The sequence below is a fragment of the Salmo trutta genome, chromosome 21 (assembly GCF_901001165.1).
Source record: "Salmo trutta chromosome 21, fSalTru1.1, whole genome shotgun sequence".
In the NCBI taxonomy this organism is placed as follows: Eukaryota; Metazoa; Chordata; class Actinopteri; order Salmoniformes; family Salmonidae; genus Salmo; species Salmo trutta.
The window spans coordinates 20776915-20795233 of NC_042977.1; the positions used below are offsets into that span (position 1 = coordinate 20776915).

General features: G+C 45.9%; 1 protein-coding gene across 13 annotated transcripts in view; it reads left to right on the forward strand.

Annotated features, from left to right (window-relative positions):
- The window catches only part of LOC115156908 (disco-interacting protein 2 homolog C), a 245037-nt gene that overhangs the window by 203234 nt on the left and 23484 nt on the right, over positions 1 to 18319 (forward strand). For 11 of the 13 annotated variants that reach the window (XM_029704710.1, XM_029704713.1, XM_029704711.1 and 8 more), the window contains 11 exons: positions 2469 to 2583; positions 3322 to 3461; positions 4789 to 4925; positions 5244 to 5452; positions 5892 to 6006; positions 6515 to 6716; positions 7289 to 7398; positions 16168 to 16248; positions 16525 to 16648; positions 17180 to 17301; positions 17542 to 17653. In XM_029704710.1, the coding sequence (XP_029560570.1) occupies positions 2469 to 2583; positions 3322 to 3461; positions 4789 to 4925; positions 5244 to 5452; positions 5892 to 6006; positions 6515 to 6716; positions 7289 to 7398; positions 16168 to 16248; positions 16525 to 16648; positions 17180 to 17301; positions 17542 to 17653 (1467 nt within the window). Of the gene's footprint in view, positions 1 to 2468; positions 2584 to 3321; positions 3462 to 4788; positions 4926 to 5243; positions 5453 to 5814; positions 5868 to 5891; positions 6007 to 6514; positions 6717 to 7288; positions 7399 to 16167; positions 16249 to 16524; positions 16649 to 17179; positions 17302 to 17541; positions 17654 to 18319 lie in introns of those variants that run through there. The other 2 variants (XM_029704712.1, XM_029704723.1) reach the window with 2 other exon arrangements.

An 18319-nucleotide genomic window follows, 5' to 3' on the forward strand; every position in this document is an offset into this window, starting at 1 on the left:
GCAGTGAAATTTGTTGTTGGCTAATTGTTTTCTGGTAACTTTCCACCCTACTTTCCATCCATCTGTAGTATTTCTGAATAGTATGCAGTTTGTCTGGCTTTGATGTCTCATGATTGAGTATGGATTTGTTCAAGTAGGCCAGGGTTTTACCCTTCCCCAGATCTGTGCCTCGACACAATCCTGTCTCGGCGCTCTACGGACAATTCCTATGACCTCATGGCTTGATTTTTGCTCTGACATGCATTGTCAACTGTGGGACCTTTATATAGACAGGTGTGTGCCTTTCCAAATCATGTCCGATGAATTGAATTTACCACAGGCGGACTCCAAACAAGTTGTAGGAACAGCTCAAGGATGATCAAAGGAAACAAGATGCATCTGAGCTCAATTTCGAGTCTCATAGCGAAGGGTCTGAATACTTATGTAAATAAGGGTTTTCTGTTTTTTTATTTCTAAAAACCTGTTTTCGCTTTGTCATTATGGGGTATTTTGTGTAGATTGATGAGACATTTTTTTATTTAATCAATTTTAGAATAAGGCTGTAACGTAACAAAATGTAGAAAAAGTCAAGGGGTCTGAATATTTTCCGAATGCACTGTAAGGTTATTATACTGCCAATGTTTGTCTATGGAGATTGCATGGCTGGGTGCTTGATTTTATACACCTGTCAGCAACGAGTGTGGCTAAAATAGACGAATCTAGTAATTTGGAGGGGTGTCTACATACTTCTGTATATATTATATAGTGAGTTTCTCTCAACCTCATTTTCAAATCACAAGACCACACATGGGGTCGCGACCCCTAGTGAAGTACGCTATGATTTTTCTGTGATCTGAGGGGTGTCATTGGGCTGACTGAATGCTCTGAGAGACTGGGTTGAGGTCGGTGATAGTCGTCTACAGTACTGCTGCCAAGAGATGAGCTGTAGGTGTACCTACCGTAGAAATCCCCTCGAAGCCTAACATTTATTATGTACAGACCCATACTAGTACATGTTCCTGGGTCTGGAAATGATTGATCTCCCCCTCTATGATGGAGAAGCTGTCTAAATTAAAGTATGGGGATTTTATTGGGGGGATATAGGTAGCACACAGGATGGAAATGTTCTATGTTGAGATTATTTCCTTATTTATTTCCAAATATGCCTGTTTTTATTAATTTAATAGTGGGTTAGGTCTGCTTTATACCAAATTAGCATACTCCCTGGGTCTCTTCCCTGTTTCACACCTGGTAGTTTGGTGGATGGGACTACCAGCTCTCTGTAACCTAAAGGGCAACCAGTGGGTCCATCTCCTCTATACCATGTTTCTTGTAGGATGACAATGTCTATATTTCTTTGGTGAAATGTCCTCATTCACTCCCACCACAGAAACATCACTGCTCAGAGTTTTCTATTCACACCAGGCCATGAACTTTGAGAACACCATTGTGTTGTGCATGAGTCATGGCACCTGTTGACAGCAGGTCAGAGTAGAAGCCTAGAGCTAACTTGTACTAGACTCTACACAGGAGAGTCTTCTATGAATCCAATACAAATCCTATAATTCACTAGTGGACATTGGCATCCTAGCAACATGACAAAAAATCTGCCATCTTGGTCAATGCAACTTTAATTCTAGATATGGTAAAATATTGTAGATAACTATAGGATCTCTATACTTTGTACTGTAACTTATTCTGTGGCAGCCTATGTTTATGATGCGGGTCTCATAGAATGTCTCTTTGTCATCTAGGCTAATTCATCTTATAACTTTAGGGAAATGCAGTTAATGGCCTAGTGAAGTATACCGTAGCCAAGATGTAACTGACCAAGCAGCGGTCATGGAACAACTACAGTAAGCTACCACTGGTGCTGTAAAAACGTATACTACCACAGCTAAGTTACTATAGCTAGTGGGACCTATGGAGACGATAACGATTGAGTAATGTTGTTCATTTCCAATGCTAGCCTTATAAATGTGACTCCTAGAGAATATAATTTGAAAGGAACAAATGAGTAAGAATGGTTTAGAGGCAGTGAGTTCTGGTAACGGAGGGCAGTACAATCCGGTTACATCATTTGATGACGAACAGTATGCTTGCTGAGCTCAGCCTGACAGGGTTATGGTGTGGGGCAGACAAGCAGTGCAAGCTGGGAGAAAATCAACTGTGCCACAGCAATTAACCTGCTGTAACGGTTATCCACGTAATCAAAACATGCTGACATCTTAGATTGGTATAATGTATTGGTGTTTTCCTCCCCTCGCACAGGAGACTAATCTATTGCTTCCAACCTACTCAAAAACAGCACATGCCAACTTTAATTGGAACGAGGTAGTCTTTCAACACGTTTGTATGTGGTATGATTAGGATGTCTGATTTTGTTCTTTATTATTGACTGTTAACGTTAAGGTACACCTCTCTGTCCATCTTCCTCTCTCTTATCCCTCTTTGTCTTTCTCGCTCTCTCTCTCAATTATCTCTCTCAGGGTCCATCTCGTCGTGTGATGCATTCCTCAATGTCTTCCAGAGTAAGGGGCTGAAGCCTGAGGTTATCTGTCCCTGTGCCAGCTCTCCAGAGGCCCTCACTGTAGCCATCAGGAGGTACACACAAACACTCATAACTATCAACTTTATACAAAACTCTTAAGTTTACTGTCCTGCGGGATATGGCGGTTAAAGCTACCCCCCATCTGTTATATATTGTAGCTCAACTTCAAATAGCCCCTGCTTACAGTAAGGAAAGGCAAGTTTAATTAAATCTCAAATTACAGGAAAAAAAGTTAACTCCCTGCCCTTGATTATGACACTGTAAAAAGCTTACTGTGTGCGCCACATGCATCGCTTATAAATGGCATCTTGACATTACAGATACTGTGGCAATTACGTCATTTCATTTCATTTCCAGGACACAGCTTCAAACTCGCAAATCTAATCAACGGCCTGCCAATAAAACCCAATTCCCATTTCTACCCTGTTGCCCACACACACAGCACCATTAATGAAAGCACCCCCATGATGGTGTTGTCCTGGTGTTTTATGGCTCTCCGTTTCCCCGTGGGCGTCGAGCTCCCGCTTCCACTAAGGGAGTAGCCCCGTCCCTAGCCATCTAATTGGCAGATTTTTAAATGGGATGCAGGCTTTGATTTGGGGATGTGTATTTTGGAGCTTGTTGATAGGGGCGCTACACAGTGGCTGACCCTGGTTCTGACCCCAACCTCTCCGTGTATACAGTATGTACTGTATGTGCATGTCTACCGGGGTGAATGGGATATGCAGAAGACCCGTTTATTTTGTTGGTCATGAAGTAAATGGACAATAAATTCATCTTCTTGTTAATAGGCCGACAGACGACAGTAACCAGCCCCCAGGAAGAGGAGTGCTCTCCATGCAGGGTTTGAGTCACGGGGTCATCCGGGTGGACTCTGAGGAGAAGCTGTCTGTTCTCACCTTGCAGGATGTCGGCACCGTCATGCCAGGAGGTAAACACCAGGGTTGCAATTCCACTTACTTTCCCAAAATTCTCAGGTTCCCAGAAATCCTGGTTGGAAGATTCCCGGCATCAGAATGGAATAAGAAGGAAGTCTGGTAACCTGCAACTGGTGTTTCTGGAAAACCTGGGAATTTTGGCAAGGTTACTGGAGATTGTGTAACCCCACTACAAACACAGCTTTGTCTGTTTTATGCCTCTAGCAAGGATAGAAAGCAGCATAGCAAATAGAATGTTCATAGATTCATTGAATTTACCAGACACACACACACACATTACTTGATGTATGACTGAATTATCCAAAAAAGATTGTTTTGACATCCATATTTTTAGATGAAGCAGAAGTTGTTCATTATCCAGATAACGTCATATGATAACGAGAGTTTCCATCAAATGGAATCTTGTTTTCCATGTAAAATCCTGGCATTACTCACGACGCCTCATAACTGACCAACACGAACACGCATAAAGAAGTTATATTGACCCTGAAATAAAAATATAAAAAAGCATTCCTCAACGAAGAGTTCAACCTACTTTTCTAAGGAGTGTGTTTTTGTGATTTGGCTCAGTGGGAGGGTTGGAGAGGGTAACTCAAATGGCACCCTATTCCCTACATAGTGCCCTACTTTTGACCAGAGCACTATGGGATTTATATAAGGTATTTGGGACGCAGAAAGACCGAAAAAGAAGAGAGGGGGTTGTGTGGTGGGTTTTTAGAGTCCGGAGGGTCCTGACCTCCCCAGCATGCGGTGCCAAGATGAGTGCCTGGCTGCCTGATACAGAGTCCATAAAGAACCTTTACACCCACACAGAGGCCCTGCAGCCATGACCCAGAGCCGCGGGCTTCCCTACCACCTCCCTACCCCTTAACCTGTCCCTTTCCAGCACCAGATACGGGTGACCCTAACCTCATTTCCTCACCTGCTCTATGTTAGGGGTTTCCTGGAAATGTGTTGATGTGGTCCTGAGGACGCAACACCTTTTTATTGAACACAAGGTATGTGTCCCAAATGGCATCCAGTTCCTTAAATAGTGCACTACTTTCCACCAGAGCCCTACAGGTACTGGTCAAAAGTAGTTCACTAAATAGGGAATGTGGTGCAATTTGGGACACAACCCAGAGGAGTGCACCCTCAGCTATGTGCTGCAGAGTAATGCAGTGACTATATAATGAAGTGCACTTGGCTTGATGTGGATCATTGAGGTAGCTGGGCCTGGCTTCACTGCTCTAAACCTCTTTCTCTCCGCTCACTGCTGTTTACTAAAAAACTCTCCCTCTTTTTTTTCCTTCCACTCTCCTCCTTTTTGATTTCTTGCAGCTCTCATGTGTGTAGTGAAACCAGATGGGGTTCCGCAGTTATGCAAAACAGATGAGATCGGGGAGCTGTGTGTGGGTTCTATCGCCACGGGGACGTCGTACTACGGTCTCTCAGGCATGACCAAGAACACCTTTGAGGTAAGGCCTAACAGCATGGCGTTATGGGCTGAGCTACCCCTGGGTCCTGGCTTGGGATGGTTAGGACGCCTGGGGATTGGCTCTAACAACTGCTGCTGTTCAATAGTTCTTAAAACCCATTCCACATTCCTCAAGTGCTCTATATAATCCATTAGTGGAGAGAGAGTCATTTAATGGAATTGCACCCTTATGTGATGCCTTCATTCATTCATTCATTCATTCATTTGTTTTATTTATCCATTGGGCTAATTTAATCACTTTCTGTGTATTGCAGGTTGTTAGGAGAGTGATAAACGAATGTGTGTGTCTGTACTCTAGGTGTTCCCCATGAACAGTGTTGGGGCTCTCATCAGTGAGTACCCCTTCACCAGGACAGGCTTGCTGGGCTTCGTGGGTCCTGGGGGACTGTGCTTCATCGCTGGCAAGATGGACGGCCTCATGGTGGTGGGGGGAAGGAGGCACAACGCTGACGACATCGTGGCTACAGCCCTGGCTGTGGAGCCCATGAAGTTTGTCTACAGGGGGAGGTGGCTGTTCATCTATCAGTTGTGGACAGGGACAGGGGTTTTTCTTCACATGTGACCTTACCAGGAAAACCTCTGGGCCCTTTTTAAAGGCTCTATTTCTTGGTCAAGTCCTGTGGACTGGAAAAGCTCCTGACACTACTTAAATAAGAAATGATGGTGATCATAGCTGATTGACTGTGTCTGTGCTTATGCAGTGTTGGTAACATTATTGGTCTCCTGTTTCTCTATGCTACAGGATAGCTGTGTGCTAATGCTAACAGTGTGGTAACATTATTGGTCTCCTGTTTCTCTATGCTACAGGATAGCTGTGTGCTAATGTTAACAGTATTGGTTTCCTGTCTCTCTGTTTCTCTGTGCTCCAGGATAGCAGTGTGCTAACGGTGTTGGTCACATTCTGTATGTAATTCTATGGTTGGTCTCCCATCTCTCTGTTCTCCAGGATAGCAGTGTTCTCCATCTCTGTGTTACATGATGAGAGGATTGTGGTGGTGGCAGAGCAGAGACCTGACTCTACAGAGGAGGACAGCTTTCAGTGGATGAGCAGAGTGCTGCAGGTGTACACACACACACACACACACACACACACACACACACACACACCAGTAGACTGAACCCTGTACTGTAATAACCCAGGTCTCTGGGCTCCTGTCCATAACTAAAGAGACTGTGGTTTCACTATTAAAGCTGTTTCCAGCTGTGTGATTGCAGTCAAAACAGATAAGATAACATGTTCACTTCCTCTTGATCCGATTACACATGGCCTTGGTGTCTTTACCGTCGTTACGACTGTAGCCATATTCCACCTAAGTCAAACGTTCACTTAGTCACGCATTGATGTCAATAGGAGACCAAGTGAGAATTCAACTTAATAGGAAGTTAGGATTTGCTCCTTAGCCATCCATACCTCACATCTCAAACACTGACACTGTTCCTCCACATACAGGCAATATGACCTGTCTTTATGACTGTAAGCATATCTAGTTGTCATATACACTACTTTTAACCAGAGTCCTTTTGAGGCACACATCACCCTAATCCCTGTACCCTTCCCTCCCCATACAGGCCATAGATGGGATCCACCAGGTGGGGGTGTATTGCCTGGCCCTGGTCCCCTCCAACACGCTTCCTAAAACCCCTCTGGGGGGCATCCACTTGTCAGAGAGCAAGCAGCTGTTCCTGGAGGGCTCCCTGCACCCCTGCAATGTCCTCATGTGTCCCCATACCTGTGTCACCAACCTGCCCAAGCCCCGGCAGAAACAACCGGGTCAGACACTATATTACACCATAGCACACCATCCTGAGTGGGTCTGCCTGGGGGATTGATAGTTCATTTGTTTCATAGAAATCCTTAGTTTACATGGTGATAGAGATATCCATTTACTTCATCTTCATATTTCTTGATTCTGTTGGATGAGGTGTAGAACTATTCAGCACTGTACAGGGTGTGTTTTGTAGCCTGGCCCGGTGACTACTGTAACATGTCCCATCTGATCCAACACATCCCATAGTGTAACTGTCACCCCTCTCCATTAGTTCTAGTACTGTGTTGCCCCTTAGATGGATGTTAATTTACAACACAGGTTTCAGTCTGAAAGGCACTCTGTCAGAGTAGAATCCATCCAGTCAATTGGCCCATCCATTCGGTTGCCTTCGCCTCTGAACACAAGGTCAATCTCAGCCCACCCGGTCTCTGTAAATCTCTGGGAATTCACTGCACATACAATGTGAGCTCGTATATATCACTGTAGATCACAGCCAGGGATATAGATTCCACATGTTTGTATCAGTGTGTCTCTCTGTATGTGTGTTGTCTCACCTTTATCCCTCTGTCCACAGAGATCGGGCCTGCCTCTGTGATGGTGGGGAACCTGGTGTCGGGGAAGAGGATTGCCCAGGCTAGCGGCAGGGACCTGGGCCAGATGGAAGACAATGATCAGGCAAGGAAGGTGTGTGTGCTGTGCTGCTCTCTGAGGGCTTGGTTTTCATCAACACCTTCATCTACATCAGCACACTCATTAAACCATGGACTGGGGGCCTCCAACTGAATATTAGGCTGTGTCCCAAATGCCACCCTACTCCATACATGGTGCACTACTTTTGACCAGGGCCCTGGTCAAAAGTAGTGCGCTTGATAGAGAATAGGATGCCATTTGGGACGTAGCATGAATCAGTTGAATATTGGCACACCATGTTTAAGTTGACCATCTACTGTAATTTGATCCCCTCATATGTAAACGCTATAATTGTACTGTAGTTCAGCCGTTGTTCATCTATAGTCTCCCCAAGTCATGAAATATTTATCTGACATCTGTTGTATAGTATTTTACATCTCTATCACTCTATTCCTTCTTTCATGATATCTAAGTGTTTATATGGATGGATCAGACATAAACATTTCTGCTCTCATGCCTTGCACAACACAGGAACAAATACCACCGCCCCATGGTCCAGTAGAATGTATTGTTAGTGATTTACTCTGATTTTGACTCAAGTGTCAAGGCTAAAAATGTCCTGGGATCGGTAGACTGGTGTTGTTACAGAACTAATACGGAACAAAGCTTTTAAAAGGATTGTTGAGACAGGCCACATTAGGATATTTATTAAGCACAGTAAGACATTGCTCAATGGTATTTTCCATTTCATAGACGATGTCTAAGAGGCTCTCTGTCTCTGAGATACCTAATAATAGGGTGTGTAACTGTACCGTGGACTGCGTCACAAATGGAATTTTCCCTATGTAGTGTAGTGCATTGTATTCCCTGTTGGCCCTGGTTAAAAGTAGTGCATTAATATAGGGATTAGTGATCCATGGGGACCAGTGCGGTGTGTTTGCGATAGACTGAAGTAGATGGATAGGACTGTAGAGTGACTACCCAGCATAGTTCTAGGTACTGACACTAGGCCTCAGGTCCTCCTGTATCCATAGCTCTAGGTACTGACACTAGGCCTCAGGTCTCCCTGTATCCATATCTCTAGGTACTGACACTAGGCCTCAGGTCTCCCTGTATCCATAGCTCTAGGTACTGACACTAGGCCTCAGGTCCTCCTGTATCCATAGCTCTAGGTACTGACACTAGGCCTCAGGTCTCCCTGTATCCATATCTCTAGGTACTGACACTAGGCCTCAGGTCCTCCTGTATCCATAGCTCTAGGTACTGACACTAGGCCTCAGGTCCTCCTGTATCCATAGCTCTAGGTACTGACACTAGGCCTCAGGTCCTCCTGTATCCATAGCTCTAGGTACTGACACTAGGCCTCAGGTCTCCCTGTATCCATAGCTCTAGGTACTGACACTAGGCCGCAGGTCCTCCTGTATCCATAGCTCTAGGTACTGACACTAGGCCTCAGGTCCTCCTGTATCCATAGCTCTAGGTACTGACACTAGGCCTCAGGTCCTCCTGTATCCATAGCTCTAGGTACTGACACTAGGCCTCAGGTCTCCCTGTATCCATAGCTCTAGGTACTGACAATAGGCCTCAGGTCCCCCTGTATCCATAGCTCTAGGTACTGACACTAGGCCTCAGGTCTCCCTGTATCCATAGCTCTAGGTACTGACACTAGGCCTCAGGTCTCCCTGTATCCATAGCTCTAGGTACTGACACTAGGCCTCAGGTCTCCCTGTATCCATAGCTCTAGGTACTGACACTAGGCCTCAGGTCTCCCTGTATCCATAGCTCTAGGTACTGACACTAGGCCTCAGGTCTCCCTGTATCCATAGCTCTAGGTACTGACACTAGGCCTCAGGTCTCCTTGTATCCATAGCTCTAGGTACTGACACTAGGCCTCAGGTCTCCCTGTATCCATAGCTCTAGGTACTGACACTAGGCCTCAGGTCCTCCTGTATCCATAGCTCTAGGTACTGACACTAGGCCTCAGGTCTCCCTGTATCCATAGCTCTAGGTACTGACAATAGGCCTCAGGTCCCCCTGTATCCATAGCTCTAGGTACTGACACTAGGCCTCAGGTCTCCCTGTATCCATAGCTCTAGGTACTGACACTAGGCCTCAGGTCTCCCTGTATCCATATCTCTAGGTACTGACACTAGGCCTCAGGTCTCCCTGTATCCATAGCTCTAGGTACTGACACTAGGCCTCAGGTCTCCCTGTATCCATAGCTCTAGGTACTGACACTAGGCCTCAGGTCTCCCTGTATCCATAGCTCTAGGTACTGACACTAGGCCTCAGGTCTCCTTGTATCCATAGCTCTAGGTACTGACACTAGGCCTCAGGTCTCCCTGTATCCATAGCTCTAGGTACTGACACTAGGCCTCAGGTCCTCCTGTATCCATAGCTCTAGGTACTGACACTAGGCCTCAGGTCTCCCTGTATCCATAGCTCTAGGTACTGACACTAGGCCTCAGGTCTCCTTGTATCCATAGCTCTAGGTACTGACACTAGGCCTCAGGTCCTCCTGTATCCATAGCTCTAGGTACTGACACTAGGCCTCAGGTCTCCCTGTATCCATAGCTCTAGGTACTGACACTAGGCCTCAGGTCCCCCTGTATCCATAGCTCTAGGTACTGACACTAGGCCTCAGGTCTCCCTGTATCCATAGCTCTAGGTACTGACACTAGGCCTCAGGTCTCCCTGTATCCATAGCTCTAGGTACTGACACTAGGCCTCAGGTCTCCCTGTATCCATAGCTCTAGGTACTGACAATAGGCCTCAGGTCTCCCTGTATCCATAGCTCTAGGTACTGACAATAGGCCTCAGGTCCTCCTGTATCCATAGCTCTAGGTACTGACACCAGGCCTCAGGTCTCCCTGTATCCATAGCTCTAGGTACTGACACTAGGCCTCAGGTCTCCCTGTATCCATAGCTCTAGGTACTGACACTAGGCCTCAGGTCTCCTTGTATCCATAGCTTTAGGTACTGACACTAGGCCTCAGGTCTCCCTGTATCCATAGCTCTAGGTACTGACACTAGGCCTCAGGTCTCCTTGTATCCATAGCTCTAGGTACTGACAATAGGCCTCAGGTCCTCCTGTATCCATAGCTCTAGGCACTGACACTAGGCCTCAGGTCTCCCTGTATCCATAGCTCTAGGTACTGACACTAGGCCTCAGGTCCCCCTGTATCCATAGCTCTAGGTACTGACACTAGGCCTCAGGTCTCCCTGTATCCATAGCTCTAGGTACTGACACTAGGCCTCAGGTCTCCCTGTATCCATAGCTCTAGGTACTGACACCAGGTCTCCCTGTATCCATAGCTCTAGGTACTGACAATAGGCCTCAGGTCCTCCTGTATCCATAGCTCTAGGTACTGACACCAGGTCTCCCTGTATCCATAGCTCTAGGTACTGACAATAGGCCTCAGGTCCTCCTGTATCCATAGCTCTAGGTACTGACACCAGGCCTCAGGTCTCCCTGTATCCATAGCTCTAGGTACTGACACTAGGCCTCAGGTCTCCCTGTATCCATAGCTCTAGGTACTGACACTAGGCCTCAGGTCCTCCTGTATCCATAGCTCTAGGTACTGACACTAGGCCTCAGGTCCTCCTGTATCCATAGCTCTAGGTACTGACACTAGGCCTCAGGTCTCCCTGTATCCATAGCTCTAGGTACTGACACTAGGCCTCAGGTCTCCCTGTATCCATAGCTCTAGGTACTGACACCAGGTCCCCCTGTATCCATAGCTCTAGGTACTGACACTAGGCCTCAGGTCCCCCTGTATCCATAGCTCTAGGTACTGACACCAGGTCCCCCTGTATCCATAGCTCTAGGTACTGACACCAGGTCCCCCTGTATCCATAGCTCTAGGTACTGACACTAGGCCTCAGGTCTCCCTGTATCCATAGCTCTAGGTACTGACACTAGGCCTCAGGTCTCCCTGTATCCATAGCTCTAGGTACTGACACCAGGTCCCCCTGTATCCATAGCTCTAGGTACTGACACTAGGCCTCAGGTCCCCCTGTATCCATAGCTCTAGGTACTGACACCAGGTCCCCCTGTATCCATAGCTCTAGGTACTGACACCAGGTCCCCCTGTATCCATAGCTCTAGGTACTGACACTAGGCCTCAGGTCCCCCTGTATCCATATCTCTAGGTACTGACACTAGGCCTCAGGTCTCCCTGTATCCATAGCTCTAGGTACTGACACTAGGCCTCAGGTCCCCCTGTATCCATTGCTTCCTCTCTGTTTCCACTGAGTGTTGGAACTGTCCCTTCCTCAACATTTTCTTTCTATTAAGTAGGAAGCTTAAACCAGTCAAACACACAGACTGTGATGTAATGTTGGCTCCTCTAAGCCCTTACTTCATATCTGGGTAGTGGATAGCAGCATACTGGTTGGTATACTGCGTGTTGGGGAAGGATTGTAGTCTTGGTTAGTTTGGTTTTATTAGATTTGCCTTGAAATATCAAACAGTACATTTCCCTCAGGGCTTTAGGACTCTTACAGTGCACTACTTTTTGAACAGGGTCCATAGGGCTCTGGTCAAAGGTAGTGCCCTACATAGGAAATAGGGTGCCATTTGGGACGAAGCCCCTGTCAATACAGAGACGCATGTGATTTGACTGATTCTCGATTTGATGGCACTTTATTTTCCTTTTACAGTAGCAGAGGTTTGGAAAGTAATTATTAATAAAGGAATGTGAGGTGCCTGGCTGGTGGCACTGAGCAATGGTGAGCGTAGCCGTACCGTAGCGGAGACAGAATTGATTTCCCCTTTCTCTCATGCTGAAAAATCTCATCAATCACCCCGTTAGGCAGTCGCTTGGGCAGTACGACCTCTAATGTAAAGTGACAAGGCAGACGACAGCAACAACACAACACTCACATTTCTTCTGTTTTACTTTCCCTTTGGAAGATGGGACACATTGAGTGCATTTCAAATGGCACCCTATTCCCTATATAGTGCACTACTTTTGACCAGGGCTGATAAGACTGGTTAAAAGTAGTGAACTATTAAGGGGAATAGGGTGCCATTTGGAAGGCAGACATTGTTTGTGGTGTGGTTTGGAATCCTCTGACTCAGACTTCATGCTCTTTTCCATTTGATCTAATCCACCTAGCAACCATCAGTCTGTATCCCTTCCTCTGCTCCTTTGTTCTGTTCAGCATGCCAACCAGACCATAATAATCACTGCTGCTCTGCTTCCCTCATTATCACCTTAATGCACCAATATGGTCTGTCTGTCTGCATGCTCATTCATCTGGAAATCAGGCCCTCTGTGTGAATGGCTTTCTCTTATTTCGTGGCTCGATTTCCTTAATATTCAATGTTGTGATTTTTAAACCTGTGCTCGATAGTCTTGCCATGTCTAACCCAATCAATGAGTTTGTGTCAGGGAATGGTTGCTGCTCTGCATGTTTAAAAATGTATGGAACACCTTTTATTCTTCTTTCCAGCATAAATAATAGTTGTGTTCAACTTCATGTTGCTGAAATGCACACCACTGACCACCTAGTTGGTTACATAACAGTAAAGACTGATATCCACTTTGATAATGACAGCTGATACTTTTCAGATAAATCTCTTCTACACAAGCTCTGGAATCACACACTTAAACAGATAAAGCTCTTCTCTGTGCTGATTCTAATCCAGCCCTGGAGTCTGAGTCACAGACCTATGCTGACTGGCTGGGCTGATTAAAGACAATGGCTCTTTGTGCTGCTCCGTACTGACCAGGCAGGCTCAGGCTTAACTAGAGCACTCTGGGGGAGTCTCAGAGGAGGGGGTGGGCCTTCACCATTCAATACAGTCCTCTGCCATTCATATCTGCCTGTCTCTCTCCTGGCAGTCACAGACAATATTGGGCCTGCGTCCCAAATGGAACTCTATTCCCTATGTAGTGCACTACTTTTGACCATGGGCCATAGGGCTCTGTAGTGCACTAAATAGGGAATACGGTGCCCTGGGCCTCTCTCTATCCCACTGATCTAGCCTAATATACAGTAGTGGGACGGTTTCCTGTGAACAGAAACAGAATAAATTGGTTTTACTGAATTATCCACCGGGCTTATGGCAAGTGCCTTAGGGATGTTTTCATCAGGAAACTGTGTTTATATTTTGCCAATGTTGTAGCGGCGTTGGCAGAGTCGACTAAGTTCCTGTCTTAATGTTTGTTTGAGTACACAGAGAGGGAGGGAGTCACTTAGTTTTAGGCAGCCCCTCACTTGGGGTTTGTCCCAAATGGCACCCTATTCCCTATGCAGTGTAATGCTTTTGAACAAACCCCCATGGGCCCTGGTCAAAAGCAGTGCACTACACAGGGAATGGGGGGCCATTTGGGGAACAGCCGTGGGTTCACAGGGAATAGTATGTTCTGTGTGTCTGTTGGAAACAGGCCTTCCTATGGAATTAGACAGGAAATATCAAATGACTGTTTTAACAGGACAACATCTGTCCCTACTTAATGGCAAGAGCCCTAGTGTAAAACTAAGCACTTTCAGCAGCTGTAATTTTCACAGCATTTTTCTAAAACTAGACAGGCTAAAGTGACGGTTGGTGGTGGGTGGATTTTCCTGGGGTGTTCAGAGCAGTGAAGTAGTTCATGGTGTAAATCCCAAATGGCACTCTATTCCCTAATTAGTGCATTACCTTTGACCAGAGGGCTCTGGTCATAGGGTGCCATTTTGGGACACATCTGGTTGTCAGAGCAGCGTAGAAGATCACAGAGAACATGATTTACTATCTGTAGCAGTTGGACCCGGTGGATTAAAACGGTGCATACTGAATCCCTAATTCATCACTATAAGAGCAGGCCTTAAGACAGGCAATATTACACTGCAGACTCCAAACTTTCGCGCTCTGCTCCTATGACAGAACCAAACTGCAAAAAGCATGAATTACACTCCACTATTTACTCCTCCACTGCCCCCACAGATGAAACCTTGAAAAATTCATAAGCTGAGACATGCTTGGCCCCTTCTCTTATTTCTCACTCTTTCTATCTGCGCCACCGATATGGAGCTCATATCTCTGTCTCTCTTTGTCTCTCTCAGCAACTGAACCAGTGCCTTCAGCATTTTGAAATGTTATGAGAGCAGGTCATTGTGCTGAAAGAATGATATGTTTAAGAACTCAGCGTGTCACCTTCTAATATGAAGCTCTGACTTTGCCGATACGCTACCTGACCAAAAGTATGTGGACACCTGCTCGTCGAACATCTCCTTCCAAAATCATGGGCATTTATATGGAGTTGGTCTCCCTCTTTGTTGTTATAACAGCCTCTACTCTTCTGGGAAGGTTTTCCACTAGATGTTGGATCATTGCTGCGGGAACTTGCTTCCATTTAGCCACGAGAGCATTAGTGAGGTCGGGCACTGTTGGGCGATTTAGTCCTGGCTCGCGGCCGGCGTTGCAATTCATCCCAAAGGTGTACGATGGGTTTGAGGTCAGTGCTCTTAGCAGGCCTGTCAAGTTCTTCCACACTGATCTTGACAAAACCATTTCTGTATGGACCTCGCTTTGTGCACGGGGGCATTGTCATGCTAAAAAGGGCCTTCCCCAAACTGTTGCCACGAAGTTGGAAGCACAGAATGGTGTAGAATGTCATTGTATATTGTAGCGTTAAGGTTTCCCTTCACTAGAACTGAGGGGCCTAGCCCGAACAATGAAAAACAGCCCCAGACTATTATTCCTCCTCCACCAAACGTTACAGTTGGCTCTATGCATTGGGGCAGGTAGCGTTCTCCTGGCAACCGCCAAACACAGATTCGTCCATCGAACTGCCAGATGGTGAAGCGTGATTCATCACTCCAGAGAACATGTTTCGAGCTTTACATCACTCCAGCTGACACTTGGCATTGCACGTGGTGATCTTAGGTTTGTGTGCGTCTGCTCTGCCATGGAAACCTATTTCATGAAGCTCCTGACGAACAGGTCTTGTGCTGACGTTGCTTCCAGAGGCAGTTTGAATCTTGGTAGTGAGTGTTGCAACCAAGGACAGGCATTTTTTACGCGCCAGCACTCGGCGGTCCCATTCTGTGAGGTTGTGTGGCTTACCACTTCGTGGCTGAGCTGTTGTTGCTCCAAGACATTTCCACTTCACAATAACAGCACTTACAGTTGACCGGGGCAGCTCTGCAGGGCAGAAAATGTATGAACTGACTTGTTGGAAAGGTGGCATCCTATGACGGTGCCACGTTGAAAATCACTGAGCTCTTCAGTAAGGCCAATCTACTGCCAACGTTTGTTTGTCTATGGAGATTGCATGGTTGTGTGTTCAATTTTATACACCTGTCAGCAACAGGTGTGGCTGAAATAGCCGATTCCATTAATTTGAAGGGGTGTCGACATACTTTTGTGTATATACTGTGTAGCTACTTTATTGAGGAGAAATGTACTTACTGTGAAATGTGGTTGTCCTACCTAGCTATCTTAAGATGAATTCACTAACTGTAGTTGCTGTGAATAAGAGCGTCTGCTAAGTTACTAAAATGTAAAAATGTAACAGCTTCTCCTCAATAGGCTAACAGATTTTGTGATATGGCAGACATGTTTTAGCCAATGGTACTCAGGGATTTAATTACTGTACCTGCCTCTCCTAGGTGATGTCTGAAATGGCACCTTATTCCCTATATAGGGCACTTCTTTTGACCAGAACCCTATGCATTCCCTAGTCAAAAGTAGCGCACTCTACATAGAGAATAGGGTGCCTTTTGTGACAAACACTTCCTGTCTGATTTGAACACCAAGGCAGAATGGCTCCTCTCGGAGTGTGTGATCCAGCCAGAGGCTTATTTTATATTCCCTTCTTTTGTATATTTTAGTTCCTCTTCCTCTCTGAAGTGTTACAATGGAGGGCCCAGACCACTCCGGACCATGTGCTTTACACACTTCTCAACTGCAGGGTGAGTGAGACCTGGCTAAAGGCTGTATTGGCATTGTTCACATCTGACTCCTAACTCCTCTGACTCCTGTTTTGTACACATAGCAGCTGAAATAGTTGGCATTGTTCTCGCTTTGTATTGAGACCCATGAGGATTTTATTTGAAGTAGCCCTATCAAAGACCTACTGAAACTTTAAACTGTAAATCATCATTTTCTTGCTCTCTTTTTCTCTCCCTCTTTCTTTTTGTCTCTCTCTCATCTATCTCTCTTATGTGTGTGTGTGCCTGTGACCACAGGGGACGATAGCCAGCTCTCTGACATGTGTCCAATTGCATAAGAGAGCAGAGAAGATTGCTACCATGCTGGCGGAGCGAGGACACCTGCAGGACGGGGATCACGTTGCGCTCGTCTACCCCCCTGGTACGTCTGCTGCCTGGGACTCGGGCTGACAAACATATCACACGTCTCTCACTGGGTTTATCACCAGCAGTCATGTGTTGTCAGTTATCATTCATCAATCTAGAATCTCTCTGTGCTTCCAAGCCAGGGCCTGAGCCACATCTCTCTATGATAGAATAGCACTTCCAACAAGAGTGTACTGATCTTTAAGGGTACACACAGAGAAGGCCCTGGGTGTTCCAAGATTTGAAAGGTAGAATTCTAATTTGGAACTCCATTAGTATTTGGGAGCCAGAGAAATTCAAGCGTTCAAGTGAGCCATAGGTCCATAATGAAAAGGCTCAGTCAAGCAGGACAAAATCCTGACAAGGGAGATTGCCTGAGAGAGCCATTCAATTAACTGTCTCTGGGACAGCCTGCTCAATACGGCTCCTTGTCCTGAGGGTGCAGTGTCTTTCTGTCTGTCGGGAGGCTGGTTCCGATTTGGCACAGGGACTCATGGACTGACGGACCAGAACTAATATCCTCTCTCTCTGTGTGTCCTTCATGCAGGGATTGACCTGATCGCAGCGTTCTACGGGTGCCTGTATGCGGGCTGCGTGCCAATCACTGTGCGACCTCCGCACCCCCAGAACATAGCCACCACTCTGCCCACAGTGAAGATGATTGTGGAGGTAAGTGCCTCATTGACATCCTCCTTGTATCAAGTCATCGCATCACAACTGACCTTTCATTAGAGAAAATGTAGACCAAGATGATGCATAAGAGGTCATGTTAAAGGGAGCTGGATCCTCGAAGGCGACAGAGTAGGCCTCGTCAATCTGGAGCATTTTACAGTGCGTGCGCATGTGACTAAACGTGTGTGTGTATCCAAACTTGTATTTGCGTGTCTCAATGTGTGCGTGTGCCCCCAGGTGAGCCGCTCTGCGTGTATGATGACTACAGCGGTGATCTGTAAATTGCTGAGGTCGAAGGAGGCCTCCGCAGCTGTGGACGTCAGGTCCTGGCCTCCTGTCCTGGACACAGGTAAGAGACTCCATTACCCACGCTGCACCAGTCACCTCAGTCAGACATTACCCACTTTAGCCTGAGGGTCTGGACTTCTTTACAACAGACACCGATGCCGAGATCTTACGACCAATCGAGAATGTAATTTATCATCTACTTAAGAATGTATTTGTAGTACAGGTAGATAGCAATAAAAACAATACTACAGAGATACAAAATAAGTTGGAGGAAAAACAAAAATAACTTATATTTAGGAACTTGAGGAACTTATTCAAGAACGATCTAATGTAATCTATTACAAAAATAAAGCAAACTGGTTGGAATATGGAGAGAAATGCACAAAATTCTTCCTAAATCTCCAATACAGGAACGCTAACAAAAAGAATTTGCAGAAACTTATTACTGAAGACGGAGTCATCTATGATTCTCCGAATTATATTTTAAGAGGAAGCTAATTATTTTAGGCAGATGTTCTCTTTTCCGTCTCATCCTTTCCCACTGAATGAAGACTATGGTAATGAATTGTTTCCAAATAATATAAAAAATGGAAAATTAACAAATGTACCAAAAGATCAGTGGGAAGGCCAAATTACAGAGGAAGAACTTTTTGAGGCTATTAAATCCTTTGTCTGGAAAAACCCCAGGGCTTGATGGCATACCGGTAGAGATATATCAAGTATTTTT